We start from the raw sequence: 19,846 nt of genomic DNA on the forward strand, positions 1-19,846 counted from the left end.
GAGACATAAAATGATCTTATCTTATCTTATATAATACAGACGTTACTTCAAAAAGAAGATGATTATGTCCTACGCAACATGCATTTAGTCATGCATATTAACCAATGACTTAAATTCTGCCAAGTCACTGGTTTTCCTGGCTAGCTCAGGCAACCCATTCCATGCTCTAATAGCACTAGGGAAGAAGGAGTATTTGTACAAATTTGTCCTAGCATATGGGATGAGGAATGTGCCTTTATCTTTATTGAATGTATAATTGAGACCCAAAGGAAAACTGCTACTAAAGACAGGAGCAGACAGAGAAAAAACTTAAATTGACCCCTAGCTGGCAATGGTTTTTTCTTTGTTAGATGTGTCTGATACAGTTGGGTTTGCATAGCCAACTAAAGTATTCCATTCTTCTTTAATCTTCAGATGAAGACTATTCCTTATATAATTATTAGCTTTAATATAGTTGACCTCCTTCAGTCATAGAGTGACTATGGTTCATCTCAAACACTTTTTCATATGACTGTGAAGCCCTATTTTGGAGAGACACTCCTGACCACAAATATAGCAGGTTAAGGTGGCTTTCATTTTGGTGGTAGAGGAGTCGGCCATTTTTCGTATGGCTTGCTTTTCTTCCAGAGCTGAGGTCCATGTTTTTTCACTGTCCATAGCTTGCTTAGTCACCGTCTCTCTCCAACTAGTGGGGTCTAGTGCTATGTCTTCCCAATGGTCAGTATCAATGTTCACTGATTTGAGCTTTGTGGTAGCTTTAATTGATGAAAAATATTTGTAAAATGTTTCTTCAGCTTATAATGAAATAGTTGCCAGGTAATGTAGAAGTAAGAAGGGAAGAAAGATAACACATGCAAAACCTGGCATAAAAAGGGATTTAACTCTTTCTCTCCTAACTGACGATACCAACGTTGATTCCACTAGAATGTGATAAATAATTATGGAGAGAAAGAGTTAAGCCAGACATTTTTATGTAACATGGGAAGCAAAAAAAGATATGAATTAATGTCAACAAAACATTACCTGAAGCATCTGGTGGTTCCAGCGTTGGCCAATGTTGCCAGATTTTGTCCAAATGATACTGTCATATTGGCCTGGCTGTCGAACATAAACTATGAGCCTATTGACATCTATCCCTGCCATGCCATACCAGAAGCTGACACAGGGAGCATAACCTGTGAAGTTACCTGTCTTAAGGTAAGCCAGTGAGGATGGTTGCTTGCCACTAGCATCCATGTAAATATGCTTACCTTCCAGTCAAAAAAAAAAAAACAATATTAAATTAAAATATTGTCTGTCCACAAAACCAATTCATACAATTAAGTGCAACATAAAGTTTATTATTAGTTCTGACAAAGGTCAACTAAAAAAATGTTCAATCAAAACAAAATATTTTTTAAAATATGGATGGATTTTTTATTTCTTTCTATTTGTGCCTCTTAAAAATATTATAGATAAAAAAAATTATTTAGTGTTAAAATTACAAAGAAAGTATTTTTCTCCTCTATAAAGGAAACTATTCTTTGTATTTACTTGTTATTCTAATGTACATGTCTCATTTGGACAGTCAAAGTTTCCAAGGGTGTCACAGTCATGTGGTGTCAATGGGGGTAAGCTGCTACTGTCTTCAAAATATTCCTAAATGGCATGCATCTCAATCATCCTCTGACAACTCCAGCACCTGGCCTACTTGTGGTGAAACTGAGTTACTAAAGGATGAAGGAGTCAAGGTAAATAACTGGCACCTCAGAACATTGCGTGGTCGAGAGGCCAAGTGCACTTGAACTTGGCTTGGCTTGGCTACCTAGAAGGGGGCTCGAGGTTCGACACCCGACTCGGGCAGAGTTGTGTTTACTGAGCCCCTAAAGGCAGCACGGAAACCAACTCTTAGATACCCCCTCCCCCCACTGGTCCACAAGTGAGATTGGACCAAAAAGCGCTCTGAGCATGCTATAAGAATGAAAGTAGCGCTATATAAAAGCTATAATAATAATAATAACACCATGAGCTTGTGGCAGATGGAGCTCATTAGCATAATAAGACAATTCACTAGGAGAGAGCCCTCTGAATTCAAACCCACTGCCTTGTGATACTAAGGCTTCAGGAGACTATCTTGAGGGAAAATCCGGAGTGAAGCCCTATAGACGTTCTGCAACTGAGTTGGTTCCAAATGTAATGAGAAGCAGTTTTTCCGAATCACATCAGCAAGGTTGAGAGAGAGACTATGACATATGGACCACCCATGATCCCTTATCTAAGTTCTAGAAATTTGCCCGGAAGAATCTGGAACATTCATTGTCTTTCAAGATAGAAGGAACATGCATATTTGACATGCAATACAAATTATGAAAAGCATAGTACTGCAAATAATTAAATTTTTACAGCATCTATTAGTAATTTATTTTGCTAAACTGTAATTTATAATTTACTGAGAACAAGAAATGAGAAATAAACTCTTCTGTGTAAAATGTTAACAAATGGCAATCTAATTTAAAACCAAAAGTTGAGCAACATTGTGGTGAAATTGTTGATACTTGTTTATGTTAAGGTAATATCATGAGAATGTGTCACAACATTGATTAAGTGTGTTAATACTGCACATAATTAAATTTTATACAGCATCTATTAGTATTTTATTTTGCTAAACTGTAATTTATAATTTACTGAGAACAAGAAATGAGAAATAAACTCTTCTGTATAAAATGTTAACAAATGGCAACAAGAAATGAGAAATAAACTCTTCTGTATAAAATGTTAACAAATGGCAATCTAATTTAAAACCAAAAGTTGAGCAACATTGTGGTGAAATTGTTGATACTTGTTTATGTTTAGGTAATATCATAAGAATGTGTGTTAATGTCTATGTGGTCAGTTCATGTGTCATTCTAGCTTAGTAAAGTCTTGTTTTAGGTTTCTCTGCAGTGTTACTTTCATTCTTATCACGAGCATATAATGGACTGCTTAGGTTCCTATATCAAAGACAGTGCATTACAAACTTTACATTAAGCATATTAGGCTAGTGTTAGCCTGTTAATTAAATGTCCTCTTATTTTTTACAAATATCAAATGCTGAGGCCAGTGAGATACAAAGACTTACCATAATTACTGTTGAGAGTGTGATCAAAATCTAATCCAGTTCCTTTGGTATGTGTAGAGTTTCTAGAAAAAATCTTCCACTCAAAGCCCCTTGTGTCTTCATTTGTGAAGTTACATAGTGAGCCATCTTCAAAGTCGCAGCCCAATATAATTTGTTTTGCTGCAAGAAAGCATTAAACTATTTTAACATGAAACAACCAGAACACTTAAGTATATTTGTGAAATTTGTAGCTGAGTGGTAAAAACAGTGTGGCCACCTAAGAGGGATCAAGTTTAAATCCAGATGTAAACTAGGGATTTTAAATTTGATATTTGTCTAGGAGTTGAGATGCTACATAAAGATCCTAGGTATCCCATACAAACTCTTCAACACAAATGAAGAGATTAGAGACAGGATTATTTCATCCACCATGCCCCAAGGTGATCTGCTAACTACTGTCAATAAATGCAAACTCAAACTCTATGGCCTTATCACAAGGTCCTCAGGGCTTGCAGAAACCTTCCTTTGGGGAACAATACCAGGAAAAAGAAGAAGAAGCAGACAGAAAAAGCCATGGGAAGACACCATAAAATAGAATGGACGAGCCTGTCAATGAAAGAGATTCTATCAAAGGCAAAAGACAAGAGGAATAGAGAAAGATGGTCAACAGATCTTGTGTGGTGCCCCAATGGTCTAAGGGATAGGTGAAGTTGATTTGGCTTGAGCTGAGTTGTGTTAGCTGAGGCAACATGGAAGCCTCTCAGAGGCCAATAAAATTATCTAATTTTATCTTACACTTCCTGCCTTATATGTCAACAAAAGTAATTTAACCTGTGTGCACTTGCTTTAAGAGGTTGGCAGATGTGATATATAAAAGCAATGATGAAATATTTTGTAAATTATGAATGCATGAATGAAGTCTAGATTGACTAAGATAAATATGATCTTTAAACAAGTTCACATAATTCATTTTATTTAGTTTTATGATTGTCTTTCATCTGAGTATAACTATAATAGCAATGGCTTTGATTATCAAGATTAGGGATGGGTGCAGTATTTCACAAATATTATAGAAAATAACTATAATTTATACAGAATCAGGCTAAACATTTTTGAAAAGACATTTGTATTCTATTTTGAATGACAGGGTTAACTTATCTCGGCCATAGGATTACTAAGAGTGTTTCTCATCATGGGAACAATGGCTTTGTATGCAAAATATGCAGGTTGCAACTGGTTTAGTGTGATCACATGAAACACTGCACTCATTCTTAATCTTTGGAATCAGACAATCAAAAAACACAGCTTTGAGCTAATTCTTAAATAAAAAATCATGCATTTAGTTTGTTCCCATTAAAAGGAAGCAAGAAAAAAAACTTAGGTCTAGTACAACCTGGATTTAACTGCAGGAAAAAAACTTAGGTCTAGTACAACCTGGATTTAACTGCAGGAAAAAAAACTTAGGTCTAGTACAACCTGGATGTGTCACTTAACTGCAGGAAAAAAACTTAGTTCTAGTACAACCTGGATGTGTCACTTAACTGCAGGAAAAAAACTTAGGTCTAGTACAACCTGGATGTGTCACTTAACTGCAGGAAAAAAACTTAGGTCTAGTACAACCTGGATGTGTCACTTAACTGCAGGAAAAAAACTTAGGTCTAGTACAACCTGGATGTGTCACTTAACTGCAGGAAAAAAACTTAGGTCTAGTACAACCTGGATGTGTCACTTAACTGCAGGAAAAAAACTTAGGTCTAATACAACCACCTGGATGTGTCACTTCACTGAGAGAATCAAATGCACAAGAAAGAAAGCAGCAATGACAGACTACCAAGAAAGTTGTAATTCACCTTTACCTTCAATTATCCCTTAATCTTACATTGGGGCACCACACATAATCTTCAAACTGTCTCTTTCCATTGTACTTATATTCATTTTAAAATGTAGACTTATCTATTCAAAAAATTTTCTAAAAGATGAATTAAGTTATTGAGTCTTATTATGTTAACAGACATCATTGAAGATGCTATTAGGTAGTGAGTCTTTGGCAATCATCTTGAGAAAATATTTCTAGACAAAGACTGCTTTCTTAAACTTTAAAAAGCCAAATCAAACTTACGATCAAGACCAGTTCCTGTTGCTGCATTCGTGTTATTGGTTCCATTGTGAAGCTGACCACATGAGCCTGAGATGGCTTGAATGTCATCAATAGCAAAGGATGACCAGGGAAAGCCTTCAATCCGGAATGTGATATTAAACATATCCGTCACATCTGTGATGTCCGTCTCTAGATAATGCCATGTTCGTTCTCCTTTGTCTTTCATATCATCAATCACAGCTTTCAGCAGTAGCATGTTCTGGTAGGACTCAGTGATAAGTAAAATTCTTAAATTACCTGCAAGATAGTTGTCAGTAAACAAGGAGTACAATGTATCCATCACAAAGACATTCAGAAATAGTTACTATGGAAATGATCACTATGTCCTAGTGATCAAAAGATATTTTTTTTTTTTAACTTTAGTGTAAGAGAATACCAAGGAACAGAAGAGGCAGACAAAGGAAGTGAAGGGAAGACAGCATAAAAGAATAGACAGGACTAAATGTTTGTGTTTAAAATGTTTGACATGTTTCGGATGTTCCTTCAGAGTTGAAGATAATTACTTCCTAGTCCGAACCTCCCCCAGGATGACGGGGGATGGGAGCGGGCAGGGTTTGAACCCTGGACCATCGATAAATCTGAACGACAACAGTCCAGCGCGCAAACCGCACGACCAGGCAGCCATCCCGACCAGGCAGCCATCCAGACTAACAGAGATTCTAGTTAAGGGAAAAAGACAAGAGAGGAATGGAGAGAGACAGATCATCTGTAGTGGGTGCCCTACTGGCCCAATAGACTAAGGGATAGTTATAAGTGTCATTGGAGAAGCCAAACTGTGCATATGGGCATGACAGTGCCTTTAGCGTTGTATCTTTCAGAGTATTTTATCAGATTGTGTTTTTTAACATTTATGAGTTAGGTTTCGTATTGAATATTGCCTACTCTACTTATTAGTCTTCTATCCTGAAGTGTACCTAAGTTTGGTGATTTTTACTAATGGTGTTACTCGAGTTTAATGTGAATAGTCATTAGCTATAAATATCACAGCATTATTATGTGCCTATTTTAGTTTCTTCATTTATACATCAGATTGACATGATATAGAAAGGTTAGCTGATGCCTGGGGCAAAATACCAATGCTAATTAAGACAAAAAATATTGCAAAATTCGGTTTTAAAAAATTGTGTTTACCCTTTTCTGTTCATTATTCGGACAATTTTATAATTTTAAAAAAAAGGGAAAAAAATGCTACATGCTAATACATATAATTTTTGTCAATATGCCCATCTAACTAATACGTACATGTTTCATTGATAGAAGGGGTAAAGCTGTGGTGTATATTGTTTTATGATTAACAATATATATTTTGCTATTTCATTTTTAATGACTTTTTTTTTTATGTGGGAAGCGTAGTCGAGAGGCCAAGTGCGCTTGAACTTGGCTACCTAGAAGGGGGCTCGAGGTTCGACACCCGACTCGGGGCAGAGCTGTGTTTACTGAGCGCCTAAAGGCAGCACGGAAAAACCAACTCCTAGATACCCCCTCCCCCACTGGTCCACAAATGAGATTGGACCAAAAGCGTAATATAAAAGCTATAATAATGTATCTTAACACCAGCCTAATTGTAGCCTAGAAGTAAGTACATTTTTTAGGCATTGTTTTCAATTGTTATTATTATTGATTTCTTTTGTCCAGAGTTGTGTTTACTGAGCGCCTAAAGGCAGCACGGAAAAACCAACTCCTAGATACCCCCTCCCCCCACTGGTCCACAAATGAGATTGGACCAAAAGCGCTATATAAAAGCTATAATAATGTATCTTAACACCAGCCTAATTGTAGCCTAGAAGTAAGTACATTTTTTAGGCATTGTTTTCAATTACTATTATTATTGATTTCTTTTGTCCATTGTGTGAAAATGATACATTACATAAACAATTGACGCAATTCATTTTATTCAGTTTAATTAGGTGAAGGAATGAAACTATTCTTACTGTTGAATAACATTTTTAATAATCACTTAGTAGCAATTATTATTGACTTCAAATGCTATTCTGAGCAATTATATTTCATTTATTTATTTTATTACCTGTTCCTTGACTAGCATACCAAAAGGTCAAACATTTTCGTTCAATGGCTGGTATAGGCTGACTGACAAGATCAATGCTCAAAGTGCTGGTCAGTGTAGCAGGAAAGTTGACTTGCATATAGGATCCTGAAATGTAGAGCAACGTCTTATTACAGCCATTTTGAAGAAGCCTAGCTTTTCATTTTTAATGAAGTTGTAAAAAAAAATGTTTGTAAAATGTTTTACATGCTTCGGATGTTCCTTCAGAGTTGAAGATAGTTAACTCCCTAGTCCAAACCTCCCACAGGACTACAGGGGATGGGAGCAGGCAGGGTTTGAGCCCGAGACCATCGATAAATCCAAAAGACAGTCCAGCATGCAAATCGCACGACCAGGCAGCCATAGTTATTTAATTATTGGTAATTTTTTTGTTTGGTATCTCAAACAAGGAAAAGAAATGGTATTTGACTGAAGTGGTGCGATATAAGCTGAACTAGTCCCTTTTATTAAGTCACCGCTTTAAAGTAGGTTTGAAACAAACAATAGATAACTATAGAATCTTCTGTTTTCATGTGCACCTCACTAGCAGTAAGGTTAGCATGTCAGCTTGTAGAGGCTTGAGCTATAATTCAGGTCGTTAATGTTGAATGTTGATAACTGATCAAGTCCATCATTCTTATCCTCAAGGTAAAATGAACTTATCCTCAAGGTAAAATGTACTTATCCTCAAGGTAAAATGTATCAAAATTATAGTTCCCATATGAATGACTAATTAAAAATAAACCAAGGTCTGTTACCTAGGCGTGACTGTGTGCTATGGTCAATTGGTATAACACTGTTCGGATCATCAGCTCTCAGAATGTGCCAGAAAATGTCTCCTGTCTTCGACGACTGATAGCCACACAAAAAGCTGCCCTCAAAGTCACAGTCCAGTTTTTGTGGGCATGGCACAGTACTGAATTTAACATCGTCCAGGAAAACTTCATCGTTTGAATGATCACTGCCAACCATAACTTGAAAACCTATCTGTGTGAACAGGAAAAAAGAAAACCCAGAATTATCATTCAAAGAAACCAAGACAGGTGTTTATGGTTTGACAGTAAACCAAAATTCTAAAGGCATTGTCATGATCCTAGTTTTATTTTGCCAATGTACCAATGTAATCTATGATTGGCAAGGATTATTTGACAAACTATGCAATATCTTAAATGACACATTAATTATGGTGCGTTTGACAAATTTAATTACGGCTTAATTAAAGGCACATACCCGATAAGGTACATTTGAGGAAATGTCAAGAAATACTTTGGTCCAGCTGATAGCAGGCTCATTCACTGCCCAGATATTCTGCAGTTCAAGGCCAGCCCCTTGTATTTCCTGATTGACAAAGACTTGAAATGTGCTCAGGTTTCCACCAAGCTTCATGTACCAGAAGTACAGACATTCTTCATTGGCAGGAGGGAAAGAACTGCTAATGGTGCTAGATGAATATCCATTAGACTGGTTCTTCATGTCAGCATACAGAAGTTTACCTTGAATTATAGCAGAAGTGTATAATTAGCTTAAGAATGAAAAGATTGTTAGCAAAAATTGAAGAAAATTATTCCATTTAGACATCTTTGATCAAATATCATTTTAAAAGAAATCTTTTTTATAAAATATGTAATGCTTGCGCATCAACCCTAAAATGCTTCTAGATATACCATATTAAAGAATTAATAAAACAGAACTTTACATTTTAGGGGATGTTAAAAGCTTCAAAGGAATAAAAAAAATCTTTCCGAAATAGTTTCTAAAAAAGCAATTTAAAGCTTTGTTGTTCTTTTTTAATGTAATTTCCTTTTTTTTAAAGATATTCTGCATTGTAGTTCAAATAAACGTTTTAGATTCAAATTTTAAAGAAGTCTTTTCTATATAATATCCTTTAATTTTGCTTATAATTAGAAAATAACTCTATCAACATCTGTTCTGACCGTTTTTAATTTTCTCCAGTACATCATTCCAACTTTGTAGTAGAATAAGACGTGATTTAACATCTCAATATGTTCCAAACTAATATGATTTTATTTTGCTACAATAATATGTAGAAATGAAAATGGTATCTAGATTATTACCATATGGTGACATTAACGTGTGGTCATTTCTGGCTCTGGTCTCTCCCCCGCCCTTCAGCATCCAGTCAAACGAATTATCATACATTCTTGTGAAACCTTGGTAGCCATTTTCAAAATCAAATACATCTGTTGAGATAATGTGCGACAATAGAACTAAAATACATACATATATATATACATCCAGAAAATGTACATGGGCTAAACACAATCAGTCTAAGAAAATTTTGGCCCTGACTTTTAAAAAAATGGCTCAAGAAAGTTCACATTAATAAATCCATACCCTCTTGTTGTTTATCTAAGACATTTCATTCAATTCTACTCTATGCCCCAGTTACAATAGTGAGATAAGCATGGCCTAGAGGCTAATTACGCTTTAACTTGGCTTGTCTTGGCTACCTATAAAGGGGAATCGAGGTTAGACACACAACTCGGGCAGAGTTGTGTTTACTGAGCTTCTAAAGGCAGCACGGAAAAACCTTCTCCTAGATACCCCCTACCTCCAACTGGTCCACAAATGAGATTGGACCAAAGCGCTCTGAGCATGTTATAAGCATGAAAGTAGCGCTATATAAAAGTGATAATTATTATTATTATTATAAATATAATTCAAATTACAAGAGAAAAAACAACTTATTACTGTAGATACACTTATTGCATTATGCTAATAATCCACTTAATCATTTTTACCTTTCCTAGCACAAGGTCCCATATTCAATTTTAAGTCATCTATACCTACACTCCCATAAATCCTATTACCAGCAGTGGCATTAAACAGCAACTGCAGACAAAAAAAAGAAGTGATTAAATGGATAATTTTTTTAAAATGTTTAAAAAAATGTAATAAGCATTAAATGATATCAAACAACACCAAACAGGTATAAAAAGTAGTAGCATAAACCAAACTGACATTACTGTTATCAACAAACAGAAATTATTTTCATATTGATATCATACAATACCAGATAGATATCAATGATATCAAACAACATCACTGATTGACATGCATGACTAGATTGACACATGAAATGGGTAGGATGCAATTAGCTTCTTTTTTTTTAAGTAACATCTGTAATTTATAAGATAACATCATAAGGTATTCATGAATGATGTTAATCAAGGCCAAACAGATGTAGATTTTAAACAACACAAAACAGACAATGATGTTAAATACATCAGATCAGAAAAATATTAGTACATCCCTAATGTCAAACATTACCAGTCAAACCACAAATGATGGCATCAATGATATAAAACAACACTAGAAAAACATCAATGATGTCTTATAGATCTAGAATGATTGCATCAATATCATACAGCCTCTGGAAAACATCAATGATGTCTTATAAATCTAAAATGATTGCAGCAATATGATACAGCCTCTGGAAAACATCAATGATGTCTTATAAATCTAGAATGATTGCAGCAATATAATACAGCCTCTGGAAAACATCAATGATGTCTTATAAATCTAGAATGATTGCAGCAATATGATTCAGCCTCTGTAAAACATCAATGATGTCTTATAAATCTAGAATGATTGCAGCAATATGATACAGCCTCTGGAAAACATCAATGATGTCTTATAAATCTAGAATGATTGCAGCAATATGATACAGCCTCTGGAAAACATCAATGATGTCTTATAAATCTAGAATGATTGCAGCAATATGATTCAGCCTCTGTAAAACATCAATGATGTCTTATAAATCTAAAATGATTGCAGCAATATGATAGTCTCTGGAAAAACCTATGCCACATTGAGATCTATAACAATGGTGAGAAAACTAATTTTTCTATGGACCCTGGCAAGGAAACATACTGTTCCATTCTTTTTATAACTTTGTGACAGTAATGTTCAAACTTAACATGCTTTTCTGTTGCTTTTTTATGTTGGATTGAAATCAGTCAACAATCTGCAGAGATAAACTTTAGAAGACTAAGAGATTTGTTATGTCAAGAGTAGAAACAGTGAAAAAAATCTGGCATAAAAAAGGACATCTGGAAAAAACATTTTTGAAAATCACTATACCCTGGTCAGAATTAAAACCCAGATTGTCATAGTATTTCACCCTGCAAAATACTGGAACATTTGTCTAAAGCTTAAAACATGAAGTGTGAGGTCTTATTAAAAACCATTATGTACCTGAAATGGGACATCACTGGCCAAATTAACATTTGCTGAACGCCAACGATATACTACTTCATTGTCTACTTGCCAGATGTTGAGAGTTGCTGTCCCTTTGATTAATGATAATGACAGGTCTGATAGCCCAGATTTGTCTACACTGAAATTTAAAAAAAACAAATGTTTGTAGATGTTTATAATCAATATCATACAATTTCACCAAGTGAAAACTATAAAATTTAGAAAGCCTTCAGGGTAGAAGACTTAAAGGTAAAGTAGCAATTCTACATAAAACACTGAACCATAATCTTCAAATACAAAAACAAAATGTAATAAAAATACACAAAGATAAAGGTACATTCCTCGTTGCATATGCTAAGACAAATTGGTACATATGACCCAAACTTGGTTCCGCGAAATCTGTTTCGCATAGGGCCCCATAATGATTAAGTCCAGCCCTGCTATTTATTGACGGATGAATACAGAGTAGATTACTTGTTCTCCCCCCCCCCTCTTTTTTTCACCACTAAAACTACGAGGGGGAAGAAATAAAATGAGTGATCTTTCCATGACTTCTGGGTCACAACGGTTAAGTCCGGCCCTGCTATTTTGTGACGGGTGAATACTACTTGTTCTCCCCCTCCCTCTTTTTTTTTTTGTAGGGTAACGCTAGTCCGACTTGCAGAAATAAAAGAGTGATCTTTCCTTTACTTCTTGTCCAAACTCTTGAGCCATGAAGAGAATTATATATATAGATATTGCTTGCCAAACAAGATACTTCTCTCACACGTATTTATCGTATTTATCAACACACATGATTCACATACAAGCTTTTGACAAATATAAATTTTTAAAATATATATAAAAATAAATATATGTATTTTCCTAGAGGGAATTGGTCTTCTATTTGTGCATTGAGTTGGCCTCTTTAAGTTGTAGAATGACTATGATTCATTTCCTAAACTGAATGTAACAAAATGAGCTTTAGTTATGGTCGGAATGATGTTGCCCATACAGTAGTTCCTCTTAAGTAGCATCTCTCAACAGAACCATGGGGCAACATAATATAAACTACAGACAGATTTTGCTTTATTGACATCTACTGCTGCCTTCATAAATGTAGTATGTATGCATCATTGTTTTTACAACATTTGGCAGTTAGCTTTACATCTATATAGATGTAGTATGTATGCATCACTAGCTTTACATTTAGCACCTAGCTTTACATCTGTATATATGTAGGCCTAGTATGTATGCATCATTAGCTTTATCTTTAGCCTTAGCTTTACATCTGTGTATGTGTAGTATGTGCATCATTAGCTTTACATTTAGCACTTAGCTTTACATCTGTATATATGTATGCATCATTAGCTTTATATTTAGCCTTAGCTTTACATCTGTGTATGTGTAGTATGTATGCATCACTAGATTTACATTTAGCACTTAGCTTTACATCTGTATATATGTAGGCCTAGTATGTATGCATCATTAGCTTTATATTTAGCCTTAGCTTTACATCTGTGTATGTGTAGTATGTATGCATCATTAGCTTTACATTAGCACTTAGCTTTACATCTGTCTATATGTATGCATCATTAGCTTTATATTTTAACTTAGCTTTACATCTGTGTATGTGTAGTATGTATGCATCACTAGCTTTACATTTAGCACTTAGCTTTACATCTGTATATATGTAGGCCTAGTATGTATGCATCACTAGCTTTACATTAGCACTTAGCTTTACATCTGTCTATATGTATGCATCATTAGCTTTATATTTTAACTTAGCTTTACATCTGTGTATGTGTAGTATGTATGCATCACTAGCTTTACATTTAGCACTTAGCTTTACATCTGTGTATGTGTAGTATGTATGCATCACTAGCTTTACATTTAGCACTTAGCTTTACATCTGTCTATATGTATGCATCATTAGCTTTATATTTTAACTTAGCTTTACATCTGTGTATGTGTAGTATGTATGCATCACTAGCTTTACATTTAGCACTTAGCTTTACATCTGTATATATGTAGGCCTAGTATGTATGCATCATTAGCTTTATATTTAGCCTTAGCTTTACATCTGTGTACGTGTAGTATGTATGCATCACTAGCTTTACATTTAGCACTCAGCTTTACACCTGTATATATGTTATATATATGCATCATTAGCTTTACATTTAGCCCTTAGCTTTACATCTGTATTTACTTTCTTGTATGAAAACACTAATGTACAAGGTAAAAATAGACAGATAAAGATCCATTCACTTACTGGTACCAAAACGTGAAACAGACCAGGTTAGTTGTTGGTGGCATGAATCCAGACTGCAGATGTAAAGTTGTATTTTGTGGTGTGTAGCTAGTATCAACAACAAGTGGGTGACCTAGAATAGTAATTTATTAGTTTAAGCCAGATGTTACTTATAAAGAAGATTCCTTAAGTTACCAAAGACAATGAAATACAGACAAATAAATTCTAGTTTAGCTTGAATAACAACTAAAAAAGTAAAAAAAAAAAGTTCCCCTTTCAGACCTTGCGGTCTATATGGTAGATGATGTTTTTATGGCCTATGGTTAATGAGGGTGTCATGTGGCCAGCACAACAACCAACTGCCTTTACTTTTCCCCAACTGGTGTCGGGTACCCATTCGGGCTGGGTGGACTTTGAGGCGCCCAAACATTCCGAAATTAAAAATCCCAATTTTCACCAGGATTGGAACCCCAGAACCCCCAGTTCGGAAGCCAAGCGTTTTACTGCTTAGCCACTGCACCTCTGTAAATAACAACTGAGGACATAAAATGACCCTGAATAAAAAATGACAGATCAGCCTATAAGCATCAGTGAACTGCTTATAATTTTTATTACAAGTAGTTATATTCATAATTTAGGTCTCTCATGAATAATTTAACAGGAGTCAAGGAGTTAAGGAGTCAAATAAAGTAAAATAAAAAAGGAAAACCAATTTGAGGTCAACTTACACCTAATTAACACTCACCTTGATAAAGAACACACACGACTTACCTTGTTTTGACAACTGGGTGTGATCCTGAATGTGGTTACTTAAGAATGTAAATGGTATCAAAGAAAAACTTGGTGTGGTCCAGCTGCATGTTGTTTGATTGTCAAAGTTGCAGTCCAGACTTGAAGAACCTAAAGAAATGAATCAACGAAATAATTAGATAGATTAAAATAGATATAAATATTTAACAAGTAGGTGTTCACTCAGAATTGTTGGAAAAGATCCTAGATATCACTTACGATGACTGCATCACAAACGAAGAGATCAGAAACAGGACTAATACAGCAATTGGACCCCATGAAGACCTGCTGACTACTGTCAAAAATGCAAGCTTAAACTCTACAGCCATACGACAAGGTGGTCAGGGCTTTTTATAAACACCTTCCTTGAGGGAACAGTACCAAGAAAAAAGAAGAACAGGCAGACAGAGAAAGCAATGGAAAGATAATAGGTAATCTGGATAGTAATATTTAATATACTTGTGCAAGACAACTGACAACAAATGACTTTTTTATTTAGTATCAGATGGTTTGTTGCGCAGGAGAGCCTAAATGAGAATATACACAAACAGTAAAACATTGTAGGCATATACAATACTACAATGGCAATGCATCACATATGATTAGATTTACTTACCATTATTATTATTATTAGAGACTGGAACTAAATCTGCTGGAGTTATCAAGACAACTGCAGAAACATAAAGTATATTTTTATAAATATATATCTAGATTTATATCTATATAGACAATCAATAGGCATGGGCATGGGGATCTAATCTAGGTCCTACGAGTTCTACGACTAATTACAGTCTAGTTTGAACTAGGAAGTATAGATCTGTCTTAAATTATGTTAAATTAATTATCTTAATGTTATCTTTTCAATTTCAACAATTAATAATATAATATCCAAACTGACTAAACACTTATACATGATCATAATCAGTCATTTACTTTTTTTTAATGGAAAAAAAAAAGGGGGGGGGGGTCTTGATAAAATAAATTTGGACCTAGATCGAGATCTAGTTGAGTTTACCCAGGCCAGGCCCCAGGGGAGGACTATTATACACTACAAGTCACTATAGTATAGAGTCTGCAAGTGTCGAAATAAGCGCCCTGGCATCACCATCGAAATCCTAATATTCCTAAGTTCTGTGCCATTTAATGGACATCCAATAGAAAATTATAGATCTAAGTCTCATCGGAATAGGCCTAGATCTTAATTAGATCTAATGGGTGTGCGTAATCATGTGAAATACTGTATATAGATCTAGAATAATCTAGATCTACATTATTTTGAAACTAAAAGTGAAGCATAAAACTTGAGAGGAGAATTCACATTAGGATCACAGACATATATTATATACAGGTCTGTGCTTAGGACCAAGATCAGTGATTCCCAAAGTCCCAGGGGACTATGATATCGAAGACTTCCAAGGGGTCTACGAAAGTGAACAAATAAATTGGGGGTCTATGAGATCGGCACCTTCGACATAGGTCATAGGTCACGATGAGATGTCCACGGGGGTCATATATAATTAATGTAATTATTTCATATACTAATATATGATTTTTACCTTAGTTATAAATATTTATCCTACTGTGAAATTAAAAATTGTATTTAATTTCAATACTGATTTAAATAGCTTAATTTTGTCTTTTGTCTACATGTAATTAATGTTTAACAAAAAGAAATGTAGACTGTACAGCGATGATTTTTTTAAAAATTGAGGATTCATTCCTTCCTTGTCAAACAAGCGGTCGCCTAAGTGCTTTTTTATGACGATATATTATAAAACTAATTACGCTGGAGGATCATTTGAGACGATGCCACCTTGATAAAAAGATAAACCTAAAACTTTCAAACACTCAAACATAAAGTTCAGAATAGACCCAAAAAATCCCTCGTCAACACGTTATAGAGAAGATTGTGGTTTGTGAGCGTGTTACAAGATGATCTCTTTACTTAGGCCTATAGCCTATTTCGGAATACAGATAAAACAGCAGTTTAATGTTAAAAATCTACATCTGAAATAATTAATTGAATTTCTTTAAGCAACAATACAGTTATGTGCAGTTATGCACATCGTTGGTATATATGAGTTAAAACAATTAAAGCGTCCTTATTTGCAAACAACATATGCAGCGAATTAACAGCATCGCAGGTTCTGACAATTGGGCTGCAAGCGTCTAAAAAGTATGCTTGGATGTTGGTCTGGATTTCAACTTTTGGTACACAATGAGTCACCAAATATCATCCAAACCCTGATAGCAAAGATTTTGGGCCCAGTAAGGGCCCCAGCTGGGCAAGCCCATGCTAACCATATGAGTTAACTCATCGACAAATATTAGTAAATGCCACAATAATTAAAGAAGTAGAATTACAAGAAGCCTTAATAGAAAACGATGTTATGGTTTTCAATTTTGTGAGATCTTGTGTTTCAAACTGTCTACTTTTCTCAAAGCTTTGTCATGAGCTTGGTGCGTCCAAAATGTTCTGCTAATTCACACTGAATGGAGATTACTGTCAAGAGGCAAAGTTCTAAAAAAAAAATTCTTTTTATATTCGTGTGGAAGTAAAAGCTTTTAATAAAACATAACCACAGTTGGTTGCACTTTATAACGGTGAAAGTGAACTACAGAAAAGACCCCCCTGTTTGACATCTATGTCATCCTAAATGAGTTCAATGTCCAACAACATATCTCAGCGAAACAGGATTTTCCAACTTTTGTTAATTACAGAAGTAGACTTGATGCAGATGATGACAGTTCTGATCTTGTAAAGATTGTTCTAAAAATTTAGATCTGATGAAGCAGATATAAGCTCAATTTTGGCAATGACGTTGATATTTGTCCCTAACTGGCGCAACAATTTTGTACCAATGTAGAATACAGTTGCCTTGGCTGTTTACTATGCTCCGTAAAGCTTCCACAATTGCCACATAAGTGTACAAGATGAATGTGGTGATCACGCGATATATAAAAGTAAATAAATGCTGGTAATAAAGTGTTGTTGTTTTTTATTTTGGTACTTTGGTTACTGTCACAGTAGCGATCTTACTGACGAAAAATAGTCCGTGTTCCTGAGTGCTCCAAGAAGTCCGTGCGTGTCAAGGACACATAGGCCTACTGGTCACCAAAAATGTAAAAGGTTCTATTGTGCGTTGACGTAGTATTATAATATTACACATGAGGATGGTTACTATTAGTGTGTCGCGAATGCGTAGACTGCTGGGTTCGTGCAGTATTGTTATTATCGTCATTATCGTCAGCTCCTGTGTCTGTCACGTGTCAAGTGTGTCTTCAGGAAGCACGCTTGAAGTACAATTATTATTATCATTATTAATATGCCTATTATTATTGTTAATACTATAACTATTGGCTTCTTTTATTCCACCACTGACAGAATCTCGAGTGGGAAGCGAGTCAATAGGCTATATACGTCGTACATTAATGACTTCTGCGGTGTTTGGTCATGACATAACGTACGCGTGTCCTTGATACTTCATTGCGTTTTGGTCCTGTTGCTATTGTGAGAGGGGGGATATCTGGGAGGGGCGTTCGTGCTTTCTCTGGGCGGTCAGCAAATACATCTCAGCTGGAGTCCAATCTCGAAGTAAGCTGTGTAATAATCCAATATTTAGCGATCTGTGCGGGCTTAACTTTGGGCAATCTTTTCAGAATATTGCTTCCACGACTTTTACTCTAGAAGGAGATTTCAAGCCTGCTAAGTCACGTGAACAATTATTTGTAAACACATGGATGCTGGGTTGAAACGTCGTATCACTGAGGAGCTCGATGCTGTGTGCATTTAATTATGAGACACAATGACGAGAATCGGTCATGCTTACAGAGTCAAGCTAATCAGATTTTTTTATAGTACCGGTAGTGAAACAAAATGATATATATTTTTTTTTATTAAAAGTACAAAATGATAGTTTTTTATTAAAAGTACTTAGGAGAAAAAAAGGTGTCTTAATTTCTTCTTACGAAAGGGTAAATTAAAAAAAAAAGTCTTGTCTACCACTGTTTGTATGCATTTTAGTCATTATACCATTAGTCATCTTTATCGTTATTTCCTTCTTGAAAAATATCCTGAGTGTAAAAAAATAACAACACCGTGAGACCCACTTAAGATATAACAGACCACCTTCACACCCATTAGGAAGCGCTGTAAAGCGCTTAATAACTTCCGAACCGCCGGGGGGTTTCTGGTTCGAATCCTGGTGAAGACTGGGATTGTTAATTTTGACATCTTTGTGTATAGTATCTAAGTCATAGTTAAGTCAAAAGTCAAAAGAAAGTCAAAGTTGATAAATGGAGAAGTCATTTTCTAATTTGCCATAAAGCATCAGAATGCCTAGGCATCCTATAGAATACAGAATTTCCTACTTTCCGGTAACAAACACACACACACACATAAATGCTTCTATGTGCGCGTGTGTCCGAGCTCAAGAATATTTGTAAACTGCTTGAAATGTTCCTTCAGAGTTGAAGATAATCTACTTCCTAGTCCGAACGTCCCGCATAACAGGGTATGGCAGCGGGCAGGGTAAGAACCCGGGACCATCGACAAGTCCGAACGACAGTCCAGAGCGCATACCGCACGAGCAGGCAGCCATCCCGAATATGGTGGTGGACCCTTGTACCGTAGATTGAATGTAATTCAAAGCAAAATTGAATTATTCTGCGTTTGCCATTATGCTGCATTTATGAAAGGGCGTTCGTATAAAGTAGCGTAATACATTTTATGAGTAAGAGTTATTTACATGCTAATCAGTAACGACCTTCACAAGTCATACATCATATAAATATAATGCATGTAAATTACTACGGGGAAAATATTACAAAGAATGTAACTCTTTCTCTCCTAATGGACGATCGACTGTAATTGAAGCTTAATCATAACAGGGGATTGAAATAGTAATGAACCAAATGAAAAAGTCCTTCGAAACGTGGAAAAATAATAATGGAGAGAAAGAGTTAAAGTTCTTCCCTTAGGCCTACAAGTGAAATCCTTATGGTCATTCGTTCATCATTAAGCGCCACGAATGAAACGCAACTGTCTATACAACGCATGATCCGCAGTATAAAAATAACGCAGCCATATATTTTTAAAAAAATGTTTCTTAGGTAAGAAAACTTACCTGTCAGCAAAAAGGTTTGAATATAAATCCGCTTTAATTTTCCTGCCTCCATCCTCTGATTCGCGCGTTTATCAGCTAATAAACTTGACCAATCTTATGAGTGTTTTCATTGTGTACGCCAACTTAGGCTTTTTTTATTTCTTCCTACTGTGTGTTTTGAGAGAGGACCTGCAAACTAAAATGTAAAACTGACTAATAGTTA

The 19,846-nt window shown here is 35.3% G+C and overlaps 1 protein-coding gene across 1 annotated transcript in view; it reads right to left on the bottom strand.

Moving 5' to 3' along the window:
- Positions 1–19,846, bottom strand: part of LOC106053220 (MAM and LDL-receptor class A domain-containing protein 1-like) — a 107,682-nt gene that overhangs the window by 73,095 nt on the left and 14,741 nt on the right. The window contains exons 2-14 of the mRNA XM_056043065.1: positions 19,645–19,819; positions 15,135–15,188; positions 14,501–14,629; positions 13,751–13,862; positions 11,497–11,638; positions 10,041–10,131; positions 9,354–9,479; positions 8,509–8,771; positions 8,037–8,265; positions 7,261–7,386; positions 5,196–5,471; positions 3,098–3,256; positions 1,024–1,250 (exon numbers count right to left, since the gene is read on the bottom strand). Coding sequence (XP_055899040.1) covers positions 1,024–1,250; positions 3,098–3,256; positions 5,196–5,471; positions 7,261–7,386; positions 8,037–8,265; positions 8,509–8,771; positions 9,354–9,479; positions 10,041–10,131; positions 11,497–11,638; positions 13,751–13,862; positions 14,501–14,629; positions 15,135–15,188; positions 19,645–19,696 — 1,986 coding nt within the window. The 5' untranslated portion in view covers positions 19,697–19,819. The remainder of the gene's footprint in view (positions 1–1,023; positions 1,251–3,097; positions 3,257–5,195; positions 5,472–7,260; positions 7,387–8,036; positions 8,266–8,508; positions 8,772–9,353; positions 9,480–10,040; positions 10,132–11,496; positions 11,639–13,750; positions 13,863–14,500; positions 14,630–15,134; positions 15,189–19,644; positions 19,820–19,846) is intronic.

This window comes from Biomphalaria glabrata, chromosome 10 (genome assembly GCF_947242115.1).
Source record: "Biomphalaria glabrata chromosome 10, xgBioGlab47.1, whole genome shotgun sequence".
NCBI classification, from domain to species: Eukaryota; Metazoa; Mollusca; class Gastropoda; family Planorbidae; genus Biomphalaria; species Biomphalaria glabrata.